Below are 14239 nucleotides of genomic sequence, written 5' to 3'. Positions count from 1 at the left end.
TTTGAGAGAATTTTCATCTATAACCTTAAGTTTGTCTGGGTTTTTTATTTAAATCGATGTACTGCTTATACTAGCTAGATAGCTAAAATAATATAATCTGACAGGATTTCTGAGAGAATTTAAAATTCATATCCAATCATATTTATCTTTAGGTAATACTATAATATGATAATATTTAATAATATAATAAAAATCCTGTTTGTGGTATAATGATCTTTATCTGTATGTATATTAAGTACCTGAGTGAGTGATTCCTATTGAACTCGGGCTGTCTCTCCTGCAGGATCTCAAAGATGTTTGGCTGCCTTAAAAAGGCCACAATCTTATCGTTGTAGGCTGCAAATGTGAAATGTTCAATAAGTTTGTATTGATCTTCAAAACATATTCAGGCTTCAAATGATCAATTATGTCTGAATAAGGAATGAATCAATACTGCTACTGGTATCAGTCTTCTCGTCCTTGTAAAAAATTTTATTATTTTTTTTAAATACAAAAAAATAAAATGCTCCGCTCCCAACGTTCGATATGGAATAGTACTATGTTACTGAGGCTAGCGTACCTAGTTGTTGTGCTACCGAACAGGCAACACAAAATGATGGCGATCTGGACGCATTTCACAATTAACGACGGACAAACTCCTCCGAGTGATAATGCGCTGAATGCTCATCTTGAGCAAAGTTTCGAGAAGGAATTTCTTCCGGTACCAGTTCCCTTTATTTTGAGTCAAACGAGCACGGTAACTGAGACTAGCACCTTTTTTCTGCGGCGGCTCTTGATTCCCCTGCTGCATTCTTTGAATTGGTGGCCATTGTTCATGATCATCAATACCTGAGGTGTGGACTTTTCTTCATCTCTGTGATAATGAAGTCAAGTCATGTGGTGCAAAAGTGGCTTATTTATTGTCATTTCAACCACATAAAGCTGGTGCAGTACACAGTGAAACGAAACAACCTTCCTCCAGGACCATGAAGCTACATAAAACAACATGCTAACCACATGAGATGACATGGAGAAATAAATAAATAAATAAATAAATAGATAGATAGATAAATAAATAAATAAATAAATAAATAAATAAATAAATAAATAAATAAATAAATAAATAAATAAATAAATAAATAAATAAATAAATGGTCTAAAGTGCATGTGCAAACACCATAAGACAGTACAGTGACTACTAAAACGGGACAATGGGCATAGTGACAGTGTACTGTATACGACCAGCACACAGTTCTAGTGTGGAAGTGTCCAATGTAACAGGTAACGCAAGAAAAATGATTCTGTCTGATTTGGAACAGTTATGCTTGATTGGATTAGAGTCTGTGGGCGGGCTCCTAGAACTGAAAACTTTCGCATACTTTGTTTAAGACTGTAGCCGCGTTCACGCCGTCTCGTAATTACCGTAAATACAAGATTCTGACTCCCGGGGGAAAAAAAAAGGCGTTCGTGTGCTCGCAGGTACTTGTAACTTGTAAACTAGGAATTTTCGGAGAGCTCCGACTTGTACCACCTGACGCCGTGCTCAAACTGGCGTCGGCTTCGGCGGTACGACGTAGTTAAGTAGTTATCTCGAAATATTTCTGTGTAATAATTTGTATAACTGACTATTATTTAACATAAGACTGATCTGAAAATAAACGAAAGACGTACAGATCGGTCTAACAACGCGCGGATTCGTTTGATCCCGGGTCCGAGGACGCGAAAGGCTCCGCGCAGAACGTCCGGGTTGTCGTCAAGTAATTCCGGCCTCACGTAAACGCACGCAGAGTACTTCGTCTCCACTGCTAACGTCTGCCCCGTAAAACGTTTATAAATCTACACTGTACAGAGCCCTCGTTTAGAACTGATGACTGATACCAAAACAATTTTTAATAAATGCATCCCTAGTCTGAGTGAACCGATCATCAGTTACACATGAGCACCAAACATACCGACAGGTACGAGATCCTGGCACTGATTGCGACCGGCAGCGCTGAAGGTGCTAGACGGCCGGGGTAGGACAGGGGGCCCGGCGTGACGTGGCTCATCACCCACCTGCAACACACATTCACTCGTCTCAGTCTCTGTCACATCTGACTGGTTATCGCACTTTTTACGTGTAGAAAGCGTCAGAGCGAGTTAATTCATCAAAACTACGCACTATGATATATTTGTCTTAGAAACATGGTTTGGTTCACACCTCTCCAGCACTGTGGCTGCGCTGGCGGCTCAGGTGCTGGCGGTGGGCGAGCAGGCCGCTGGGCCGGGCGCTTTGCAGAGGCAACCGCGGGTCTATGAAGGTGGTGGCGCGGCAGTTGTGGTCCACGAAAAACGGCTGGAGAAACAAACAACCGTGTTTTGTTTGGTTGTTACTACGTCAGTGAAATTATCTTTGCACAATGTGGCGCTCGCAAGTATAAACCTAGCGGCGCTGGTGGTTTGTGACTGCGACTGAATCCCAGTCTGAGAGTTGAGAGAATGCTAAAAGGTGAATGCATAAAGCGGAGGAGATGACTGGCAGCGAGGCCGACCTTGCCGGTGTGGTCGTGTTTCATTTCCCAGCCGCGCGGCAGCTCCAGCTGCTTGTTGGCGAACAAGTTGAGGAAGGTCACCAGGTCGCGGTTGTGCTGGTAGCGTTCGAAGTGATGCGTGTCACGCCGCACCTTGCTGATCATGTGCTTCAGACACGTGTTACTCGTAAACATGCGGTAGGCACTCTAAGAGAGGAGAGGAGATAGAAACGAGATGTTGTGAGTAAGCAGCCTTCATACGTACAAGACTTTCAAATAAATCAGGACGTTTCGCCTGTCCTCACTTGTAAATCTGTTTTTTTGAGTCTCTTGAAGTTAAGACAGAAAAAAACTACAACAGATATTTATATTTAACGTCCGAGTTACCGGAACTCTTTATTTCCTGAAAAAAATACTTTCTGGAGCAGCCTGACCCTGTCTACACACACCCACACCATACCATAATCTCTGGAGTGGAGAGAGGGACTCACAGGGTTGGAGTGCAGCACGCCGAAGAAGTCGGGGCTGGTGAGAAATTTGGCGCTGGGTGACTGGAGCAGCAACGAGAGGCGTGAGCAATAGTTAGCAGCTCCTACCGCTACGTCCCTGCGGTACTCTGGACAACAAAAGGGCGTGTCCTGAAGTGTTTTATTCCTTTTATACCACAGCAATTTATGTGTGACATGGAAATATGTGTATTTCAGATTGTATACAAGAGTGCACGCTCTTAGTGTGTGTGTGTGTGTGTGTGTGTGTGTGTACCAGGAATGGTGTGCTGCATCAGGTCTGTGTCCTCCGAGGGCATCTCGGCCGCCTGCTCGTCTGTGCGCTCGTTGGTCATTGTTCTCCGGATACTCTGATACCTGAATGGGAGTCGGTGAGGAGAATGGAAACAATGACGAGATGATGTAATCGGAATATTTTATCAGGGTGGAAAGTGTTTGAGAGTCAGTGTGAATGTCTTCAGATCAAGTGGACGTGTGTGTGCGCTGACCGTCGGTTCAACTGCTCCATCTGCTGGATGGAATTGGATCTCTGCAGGACCTGAGGAGCAGCCGGAGCTGTGGGTCGCTGCCAGGTGGTGGTCCTATTCACGTGATCTACGTAAAAGATTCTCCCGTGGCTGTCGATGCGGGCCTCCCAGTCTGCAGTGTGCGCACACACACACACACACACACACACACACACACACACACACACACACATCATCCTGGTGAAGGTGGAGAACTCAAATACAATGAAGATATGATGCACTCTCCCTGGTCACTACGTATGCACACTCACTTGGTGGTAGCGGTTCGTCCACTCTCTGGTAGCGGCTGATGTCATGACGTACGGCTGGAAGAGAGCGCGCAGTCTGATGACCGTTCACCTGAGCGCTGGCTCCTACAGGAACGCATCCAAATCCACTATATTATATTTAACCAACCAAAATATTTATTTATATAAAAATTGCTTCTTTTTTTTTTAATGGAAATTTGATACCCGACTCGCCATCCGTTTCCGCCGAATCAGTTCTCCGTCGTCCTGATGACTCCGCCCCCTCTGCCTGTGACTCCTCCACTGACGCTAGCAAGCTCTGCCTTCTCCTCCACACCTCCTCGCCCTCCTCCTGCCCGTTGGCTTCGTTAGGCTGTTCCTGAGAGACACCGGGCTCTGATTGGCCAGCTGCGGAAGCTCCGCCCACTGCGCTAGCTACACCAGAGGAGGCTTCGGAAACGGAGGCTTCGTTCGCTACAAAGACCTCCTCGCTTACGCCCTCTTTGGCTGCATCTTTATCCTACAGGAAGTTGAGTTTGTACAAGTTGGCACATATGCAAAACTTAGCATTTTAACAAGATGTCAAGTACAAGACTCTCACTTGAGCTGGTGGATTCAGGGATGCAGGCCAGGGCTGGGGCAGGGGCTGGGCTGATGCACTAGCCGCTCCCTCTTGGCTCACTTCCGCTCCACCATTTTGGCTCTTCGCAGTGCTGCGACTCGACTGTGATGCTGCTGCTTCTTCACTACTGGCGGGACTCCCCTCCCCTTCTGTTTTAGACCCCTCCCTCTGCTCCTGTTCAGACGCAACTCCGTTGGCCATCCCCTGACAGACGTGTGCTTCCTCATCATCATCTGAGTCGATGTGCAGCATGGCGTTGAGCCGCGTGTCAGTGGGGAAGCTGGAGCGCAGTTTGGGCGACGCCGCTCCCAGGGGCCGATCTCCGGGGCCATTCGGAGCCTCGATGGTGTCCAGATAATCGTTGAGAGAGATCTGCCTTTGGGCGTGTCCCGAACTGACGACTACATCCCTATGACTGCGCTCTTCCTCAACTTCCGATGGACCTTCGTCAGTCCTAAAGGCCTCGTTGTGGAGAGATCCCTCAGAGCCGGTTGGAGATGCAGCCCTGGGGATGCGAGAGGATGGAGGGACCACGTCCTCGTCATCAGAAGGGCTGCCTGGGTCTCCGTTCACAGATGAGGCACCCAGGAGCGAGCCCATAACATCTGATGAAATTATAACAAATACATTAGCTACGATGTACATGCATTACCCTACATAGTTCTCCTTGTTCACCGCCAACCATTTATCCGCACTCATACACTTCCACCTGTTCACCCCACCTCCTAGTTATTTACTCCCGTTCCCTTCTACATGTTCACTTTCACTCGTTCACACCCATTCCCTCCCACCTGTACGCTGCCCGTCCTCTCACTCGTTCGAGTACACTCGCCTTCGATCCCGATCGCATGTTCCCCGTCGTTCCCACACCGTCTACCCCAGTCGCACACGACCTCTCTTGCGTTCTCTTAATCATTCAGCCTCACTAATACAGTGTCACTTATTTCACTCCACTCATTTACTGCTTTTGCTGGTTTCCTTGGGTTAGCTCCACTCGTTCATTCCCACTCATTCAGCCCCGCTCGTTCACTCCTGTTGCTTCATCCCGATTGGTTCACGCCCTCTCATTCAGCCCCACTTGTTCGTTCCCACTGGTTTAGCCCCACTAGTTCCCTCCGACTAATACAGCTGTACTCTTTCGCTCCAAAACATTCAATCTCTTGTTTTAAATTTAATGGTTCAGCCCCATCCATTCACTCACACTGGTTCACTCCTACTCATTCCCTCCTGTTTTCAGCCCCAAATCTTCTACTCATTGGTTTAGCCCTTTTCATTCACTCCCATCGGTTTAGCCCCGTTCGTTCACTCTCGCTCATTCACTCCACTCGTTTATCCTCACTAATTCACTCCCACCGGTTCGGCCCTGCTTGTTTACTCCTACTCACCCTCGTGTCCAGTAGATGTGATCTCCACTCTGAACTGAAGCTGACCGCTCACGTGGTCCGTAGGCAAACGGCGACACAAAGTATAGCTTACAGGCTGATCCCTGGGTCAAACACACACACACAAACACACCATATGTGGGCAACTGCAATATATCGTAATATATGAAAAAATAAACGTTGGAATCTACAAATCCTATCAAAGATTATATATTTGCCGTTGGCGCAATCTGACAAACCCTGCTGCATGCCTCTCCAGAAGCCTCTGCACAGGTATCGTCAGCTGACCCAAAAAGCGCTTGATGATTGGCCGACTCTTTGCAAATTTGTCCTTCACCACGATCTCCAGAACATCCGTCATGAGTGCGACGAAGGTGTACTTCTGAACGAGGGCAGACAAAGATATAATTGTCTTATATCCTAAGCAGAGCGCATGAATAGTGAATAGGAAGTAAGTAGGGATTCAGATTTGCTGCATAAAGATGCACTGATGATGATGCTTGCCGAGTAATAGGTCTAATATTTACAAATGTCTTTAGAAGAACGCTATATTTATGCGTCTGTTCATTTTCAAATAGTCATCGACTTATGCAAATGACATGTAAATTAGTGATAAGTGGGTGGGGCCTCGTGTTCAATCTGCACTTTGATTAAGAATGGACATCGTGTATTTGTGTGTGTGTGTGTGTGTGTGTGTGTGTGTGTGTGAGTGTGTGTGTGTGTGTGCGTGACCTCTCCGTGCCACACAGGGTTGGTGGTGTTGGAGATGATGGAGGCTCGTCTCTCTTGGCCGTGGTGTGTGAAGGCAGGGAAGCCGCTGCGTTTTCCAGGCTGGATGCTCATCTTCAGATACGGGTCCGGATTGAAGAACATGCCTTTCTTTAGGCCCTGAGCTCTGATATCTTCCAAACACACACACACACACACACATTATCAAGGCTGTGCATGAATCCGAAACAAACAGCCCAATTTGATGTATTTTGACTGAATATATAGAATATATTCATAAATACTGGCACCCTCTGTAAAATTGTCTTTGTTATTAAGTAGCTTATTACTATTTACATCTTTTTCGACGTTTGTCACAACGAACGTGAAACTAAAAAAGACACACAGACGTGACCCGATGGTGCCACAGTAAATATTCCTGGGATATTACGGGCATCTTTTTAAAACTTCCTTTTGGAATTACAGCCGTGGGGTAATGATCTGCTTTCACGATTTGCCAATCCACACCGGGTTTGCTTTAAACTTGTACTGACACGTTTTGTCCACAGGGAGGCAGCGCAGACGTGCGGGACATATACAGAAGTATAAATGTGTAAGCTTATACACAAAATGATACTTTTCATTTCTTCACTCGTGTTTACGGACACCTGATAATGTGAAGCTGACGAGTTTCCGACAATGTTCCGTCACAGACTGGCCGTCCACTTGTCCTGGTCCAGCCTACATCAGGGGGGCAGAGAGAGAGAGAGAGAGAGAGAGAGAGAGAGAGAGAGAGAGAGACACACACACACAGTTAAATCTAAACACACAGCTACACCCTTTCTGTTTTTTTCCTCCATGGTCAAGAGCTGACCTGAGCAGAAATCACCCTTCACACTGAAAGCGGGACTACGCTAAGCTCGGACCATCTGGACACAAGGCGTAATAAATCATAGCTGCGAGCCAGCCGAACACAATCACGGGATCAGCGCGCAGTTTCATGTAAGATGAATTTGTGCCAGCTGTTCACACGGCACCCAGAGACAGATGTGGATACAGATGAGGAGAGAGAGGGGGGGAGGGAGGAAGGAGATGATTACGGTTCATGTAGTGCCTGTTCCTAAATTATTTAACTCCACTGCCGTGCACTTGCACATTAACACAGATTCCTGACTCGATATTCGTGCAAACGCACATGAAGACAGTAGTGTGAGAGCGGGAGAGATACCAATCACCAGTAAACAGAGGAAAAGAAGAAAAAGCACTTTAAAAAAATAAATAAAACAACCTTGTGTAATATTATTTATGAATATTATCAATTAATTTCCTTTGGCACTCTGTCAGTCCTAGTGAAGGAGGCGTGTCCTGTCCATCCGTCATTCCTAGTGAAGGAGGCGTGTACTTTTCTATCGGTCAGTCCTAGTGAAGGAGGCGTGTTTCTATCATCTTTGTATCTGTATCTTAGTGAAGTAGGCGTGGCAAACCTTCTGCATATGTGCACAACTGCCCTGATCTCGTGTGTGTGTGTGTGTGTGTACTTGGAAAAGTCTGCCAAAGCCTCAAGTTTCAGTGCTTTGTCTTTGTTAATGTCGACTAACCGCAACGCATCAAATATTCAAGCAATCACAATAACCAGCTTTCAGAACCGCGCAGAAGCATTTAGGTTCTTCAATAACAATCAGGTTTGTCAACCGAATCTTGAATTATTTATACGCTCCTGCTGCTTTTCAGTGGCGACATCATCCAGAAAGAGTGCGTGCGCGTGTGTGTGTGTGTGTGTGTGTGTGTGTGTGTGTGCGTGAACTTTGCTCCAGTACATCTCTCTTAAGTGCACATCAAAGCATTTCAGGGCAGGAGCATGTCAGGACTCGGCGAATTCTCTGCATGCCAGCGAATCTGACACTCCCTCTGTGTAACTGACCGACTCACACCGCACTACATGCCTACGACGTTGTGCACTAAATCATTTCACGCGTTCCTGAAGACAAATGATCCTAGTAAGCATGCTGCATAAACGATAAACATTCGTTTTGCCCTGTATGGTTGGTAAGAAGCTTGATTTGGAGAAACGCAGCCTTTTCTCAGCCTAGTGAGGAATTCATTAGAATGTTGGTGAAGGTTCTATCTAGAACCCTAGAACTGATTTGAGCCAATTTATGAGAAGGTTCCAACACTTTTATAGCGTACTCGTCACTTTCGGGTATTTTCCTGGCTCTGGAAGGTAAGAGCAGATTTTCAGGTGATGTTTGCTAACACAACACAGTGGGACATGAGGGATAATCAGGTACATGCCAAAAAAAAAAACACACACACACACACACACACTCACCAGGACACCAGGGTTCTTTACAGTGATGCAGGGCGTCATCGCTCTTAAGGCTCCACTCACTCCATGGTAATATTTGAAGCAGATTTTGGTCTCCGCTATGTACACACACACACACACACACACACACACACACACACACGTATAAAAATGTCTTTTAAAAAGGCGTATTGTGAGGAGAGTGAAACACTCCAGGTAGTGTTTCTTTATTTTTATTTTATATAACTGCAGTTTTATTCTGATTATACGACAGCCATTTTGAAAGTTGTGGTAAAAAGTGCTGCAAATAATAAAACCCACTCACGCTCCATGAAGTACGGCCCGGGCTCCAGTCTCCAGACGATCTGTCCCCTCTGTGTGCCATTGACGCCGCGGTTCTTTGAGTCCCACACGTTAGCCAGACACGTCTCGTCTGGGAATACGCGCCGGAAGCACAAACACACACACACACACACACACACACACACACACACACACACACACACACACACCTTAACATGTACATTATTTTAGCTACAGTAGGGCAGTGCGTCCCGCCCCGATGCCAGCCTTTCTTTTTCATTTACGAAGGAACAACACGTTGTACTTTTATTCCTGCAAATGAATCTGAACGAGATTTGCGCTAATGAGGAGGAATGGGGTGGGGGGTTGGCGTACAGCACTGTGCGCCGACACGCCCCCCGGCCGACTCCCATCTGCCCTGCGGTATGAACCCGGACGTGCATGCTCGTGCGGCGGGGCGTTACATTATAGTGGGTTCGGAAATTATCCAGAACACGTCCGTTTGCGCCTCTTTGGTGCATCCTGTTTTATCCGATTATCTTGAAAACGTCTGGCAAATTCAACTGACTAGACATGATTTAGAAAGGTCAACACCTGCATGCGTATAAGGTGCATGCATAGGAAGTTTGGGACCACCAGGACTCTTCATAGAGGTGTAACTCAGTAACTGGTCTAGAAGGGCCAGGTGACCAAGAACGCCATGGCCAGTTCTTCTGGAAGTCTGTTGGATGGGAGAACCTGCCGGATAAACACGGCTAGACGGGAGGCGCTCATGAGTAAAAAGGCGTACGGCAGGAACCGAAAGGACTTGTGAGATGAGACGACTTTGGCGTAAACCAGGTACTGCTCACGAATTAGCTAACACCATCCCTAGCGTGAAGCATGGTAGTGGTAGCATCATGCGATGGAGGTGCTTCCCAGCAGCAGGGATGGATCCAAATGCAGAAATCCTGCTGCAGAGCGCACACTACCTCCAGAGTCCAACAGACCACCTGTGGAGAGACCTGAAGATCACAAAGGCTCTCCATCCCAGTCTGACTGAACAGGATCTGCCAGGAAGAAAACTTCCCAAAACCAGGCGTGCAAAGCTTGTAGAGACTTCAGCCAAAAGGTACTTAGGCAAAAGTACTGACTGATCATCATAAAAATAAATAACCAGCGTGCAAAAACTCAAGTGGTTGAAAGCAGCCCCTCACTGGTGCAGATTAGCCTTGTCCGGCATGATCTAACGCTCACTGCTCACTAAATCACTGCGCCGACTCTGCAACAGGACACAATTCACCCTCTGTCACATGACCGCATAAAAATGAATCACAGCAAGCGTGAGTGTACGGTAGCCAACAGCTAGCAGCGTCTTCCTCCAGCTAACACCAGCACCCGTGACCTGAACGGGGAAAGAAATAATGGTCTCTTCTCTTCAACACTGTCTCTTTATGAGTGCTAAACAGAGCTACTTACACAGCCATTATTAATCATTTATTAATCATTAAACACGGTTAGCTTGGGATGGAAAATTTGTAACTTGTGAAAATAAGAGAAATCCTTAGTTCATCTTCCACTCCACGGAGTTATGAAACTGCATCCGGAACCCAACCCTGCACTCTTGGCTATTTCCCTCAGGAGCAATCGGAGCTGCTGTGTGACTGTAAATTTCACTCCAGAGAACGGCGGGTGATCGATGTCTGGCACTTTTCTCCGGGAGAGACCGTGCTGGAATTTCCCTATAATGGATTGATACCTCCACGAAGCGTGTAGCGGTAGCGCGAGGGGATCAGCTTTCGCCTGCTGACAGAACCAGACGACAGGGAAGTGCTACGGTGTACGGACTAACGTGACCACGGCCAATCAGGAGTCACCACCGGTGCCTAGGATGCTTTTCGTAGTCATCCTGATCATGCTGAAATGCGTCATGGACTTGGGTTGTTGGCATCCAACGTCCTGTTTTAAGTATTTCAACCTGGAGGTCATGAACTCGGGGACATTATATGACCAAATAAGCCCTAATGGTGGCGCTAGAGTGCTTCAGTGGCACACACCTAAAGTGGGAAGTATTCATAAGAAGTATAATAATAAGAAGAAGAAGAAAAAGAAGAAGAAGAAGAAACATACAATACCAACAGGATGCCTATGTACCTTTGGTGCTTGGCCCCCTAATAAAGAGTGTGTGCTTCCCATAGTGTATTTATCCTTTAAAAAAAAGAATTTTCTTATTTGTTAACTTAGAACAACAACATTGTACTGTATGAGTAAATGACTTTGAAACCCTCGTGTGGCTAAATGCTAGTCCACACACAAATACTACCAGGTATTCCCAGAAATAGCGCACGTCACTGTGTTATTGAGCTGAGCCTGGTCCACACGTCCTTTTCACCCTTTTTAATCAGACCTCTCAGAAATCATGGGCTCTTTAAACCGCCGATCGGCGCTAAGTAATTACGCTTCACCTTTATCATGAGTAACATGTCAGTCAGAGAGATGGGTAAAAGGCATGGCTGCTATCATGCCGCTGACTCAGCGGTTTTTTCCTCCCACGTTCCCTCACTGGCTTTATACAGGGCTCGTACTCTGTCTCCCCCCCCACACACACACACACACGTACCCTGCTTTCACATTTCTGGCTCAGTGGAGCGTCAAAGTACAGGATTATATTGTTCACGGCATCCCTTGTCCTCTACTGTATCACGTCCGGCTAAAAGGGACAGATAAACGCCTTCCCCAGGCGAATTCGCTCCACCGCAACGGTGCAACCCTTCTCACCCGTCACCGAACTTCTCTCGAAATATACTCTACGTGCCACCCGGAAGAAACAAGGTGTTAATAATACGCCGTCATGCTAGCTGACTTGAACAGCATGAGTAAAAAAATAATAACAATAATAATAATAATAATAATAATAATAATAATTCAGCGAGCAGGCTTGAAGGCTTTCTGTACAATTCCTGTGCGAATTCTGTCGCTCGATCAAAGATGGCGGATCTCACGGCAACCGTTTCTATCTGAAGAGCGCGCGTTGAATGCGTATTTATGATATCGGTCACGTGTAAATCATCCCAAAAAAAAATACAATACAACCGAAATGATGTTAAGAATTGGAATCAGAGCAAATTTGATGTGTTTGGTTTGGACTAAACACTGCAGTGAAAGCACGCCTAGCCTAGACGCCATCCCTATAACGCCAATTAAAATTTGTTCTAAGCGCACGCATCCTCAACACCCGTGTCTGTCGGCTATAAAAATATTAAACCAGCCCCAGAATTGGTACAAATCCCCAATCTATCCACGTCTCACCAATGTGGTAGAGCCCGATCCAGTCTGTGGCATCCACCTCCTCCTTGATGTCCCAGGAGATGACGAGGTTCTGTCCTCTTCCCAAGGTGAACTGATAGGTGGAGGCAGTAAGGGAGGAGCGGCTGTCTGACGTGACCAGATCCGTATCACTGTTGGCCCGTTGTAGGCCCATCGTCTCGGTTGCAGCACCTCCTCTGGATGTTCCACCGCTGCCATTACTGCGCAGGTTTTCCGGTCCCAGTGTGTATCGCATGTGCGGGCTGCGCCTCCGCACCACCAGAAGGTGCTCTCGCGCTGTGCTGGTGGCCATGGAAGGGTGAGGGGTGGGGTGGCTTGGGGTAGGGTGAGGAGAAGGGATGGGCTGATGGGGGCGGGAACGGGGAGGGAGGACAGCTGTGGCCAGCGAGGGGCGAATGGTGGAAGCTGGGTGAACAAGGGGATGAAGAAAGAAAGGCCTAAACGGCCTGAGGGAAGTGAGGAGAGAACTGGGATGTGACCCGACGAGGGCCAACAAACCCTCTTAAAGTCCTCTGTCTCTACAGGCGGCGTCCACAACACCAAGCGGCCTCCGCTTTTTCCTTTGACCTCACAGCATTTGAAAGGGAACATTCACTCAGACAGAGACATGGGGACTTACTGAACCCCCATTCAGAGGGCTGCTAGTGCAAATGTAGCTCCTCGGAGTTCAGCCATATTCAGCAGCTTCATGAAACATCAGAACCAACGGATAGGACAAGCTCCAGGAACTGTCCTGATGTCATTTTCTGTCCAATCTGTTAAAGGTTCCGCGACAAACCACTGAGTCAAGAAAGGAAGTGACGAAGCAAGTTGGTCGACCTGATCAGTTAAGGTCCTCGTGGTCCATGTCGTGGTCTCAAAGTCACACATATAAGCAGATACCTAGAAGACAAAAGAGAAGAAGATGGGTAAGGCTTTTATACATGTAGTCAGGGTGAACTACGTGCAAACAAATCAACTGAAGTCGATGGTGATGATAAAGTGAAAGATCTGCCACTCGCCAACCCTCTGCAAACTGGAAAAGTCCAGAATATTCCATGTACTGTAATCAATTTTATTGAGCAATCACATTATGCATCTTAGCAAAAGACTAAAGGAAAAAGAAAAGGCTTTTAAGCTCTACCAAGACTCTTCCGGTAATTATTCCGAGCGGCAGAAGTTGTTGATGAGTAGTGTAATCGGTTTCCTTTTCTAAGAGAATGACGGGTAGAATGAGAGCACTAGGGAGGTAGAGGGATCAGCTAGAATCTATCTACAGTATCAGTGGAGAAGCAGACTGCTCTGTCTGATCTAAACGCACATCTGTGGATTTCTTCATCCACACGCCCCAAACCCAACCTGAAGCATCACTTGTACAGAATTTTCTGACCTACTCGGCCTAGACCTCCTATTCTGATGTCTGCTTCTCCACCCATCCATCTGTCCATCTACCTAAATCCCAACCTGAAGCACCACTTACACACAATTTTCTGGCCCTGCATGGCCTAGACATCTTGTTCTAATCTATCTGCACGTCAATCTGTTTCTCCATCCACCCTTTCAACCATCTGTCCATTTCTTAACCGCCCCAAACCCAAACCTGAAGCACCACATGTACAGAATCTTCTGCCCTGCTTTGCCTACACCTGAAATCATGTTCTGAGCTATCTGTTGGTTTCTTCATCCATCCATCCAACTGTTCACCCCTCCATCTGACCCAAACCCAACCTGAAGCGTGACTTTTCCAGGATTTCAGGACCTACTTGGTGTAGACATCCTGTTCTGATCTGTCTGCACGTCTGTCTGTTTCTCCATCTGTCCATCCATCCCAAAACACACCTTCACGTCATCACTTGTACAGACTCTTCTGCCCGACTTGGCCTCC

The 14239-nt window shown here is 46.8% G+C and overlaps 1 protein-coding gene across 5 annotated transcripts in view; it reads right to left on the bottom strand.

The window, feature by feature from the left end:
* hecw2b (HECT, C2 and WW domain containing E3 ubiquitin protein ligase 2b) overlaps positions 1-14239 on the bottom strand; it is a 29805-nt gene that overhangs the window by 6977 nt on the left and 8589 nt on the right. For 4 of the 5 annotated variants that reach the window (XM_053676085.1, XM_017456903.3, XM_017456904.3 and 1 more), the window contains 17 exons: positions 12358-13257; positions 9092-9199; positions 8791-8885; positions 7130-7202; positions 6486-6655; positions 5993-6135; positions 5757-5857; positions 4351-4976; positions 3975-4269; positions 3774-3875; positions 3484-3634; positions 3252-3352; positions 2981-3105; positions 2511-2696; positions 2180-2314; positions 1932-2034; positions 240-336 (listed from right to left, as the gene is read on the bottom strand). In XM_053676085.1, the coding sequence (XP_053532060.1) occupies positions 240-336; positions 1932-2034; positions 2180-2314; positions 2511-2696; positions 2981-3105; positions 3252-3352; positions 3484-3634; positions 3774-3875; positions 3975-4269; positions 4351-4976; positions 5757-5857; positions 5993-6135; positions 6486-6655; positions 7130-7202; positions 8791-8885; positions 9092-9199; positions 12358-12667 (2921 nt within the window). In that variant the 5' untranslated portion in view covers positions 12668-13257. The remainder of the gene's footprint in view (positions 1-239; positions 337-1931; positions 2035-2179; positions 2315-2510; positions 2697-2980; positions 3106-3251; positions 3353-3483; positions 3635-3773; positions 3876-3974; positions 4270-4350; positions 4977-5756; positions 5858-5992; positions 6136-6485; positions 6656-7129; positions 7203-8790; positions 8886-9091; positions 9200-12357; positions 13258-14239) is intronic. The other variant, XM_017456905.3, reaches the window with a different exon arrangement.

This window comes from Ictalurus punctatus, chromosome 26 (assembly GCF_001660625.3).
Source record: "Ictalurus punctatus breed USDA103 chromosome 26, Coco_2.0, whole genome shotgun sequence".
NCBI classification, from domain to species: Eukaryota; Metazoa; Chordata; class Actinopteri; order Siluriformes; family Ictaluridae; genus Ictalurus; species Ictalurus punctatus.
This window is presented reverse-complemented; position numbering and strand designations above follow the sequence as displayed.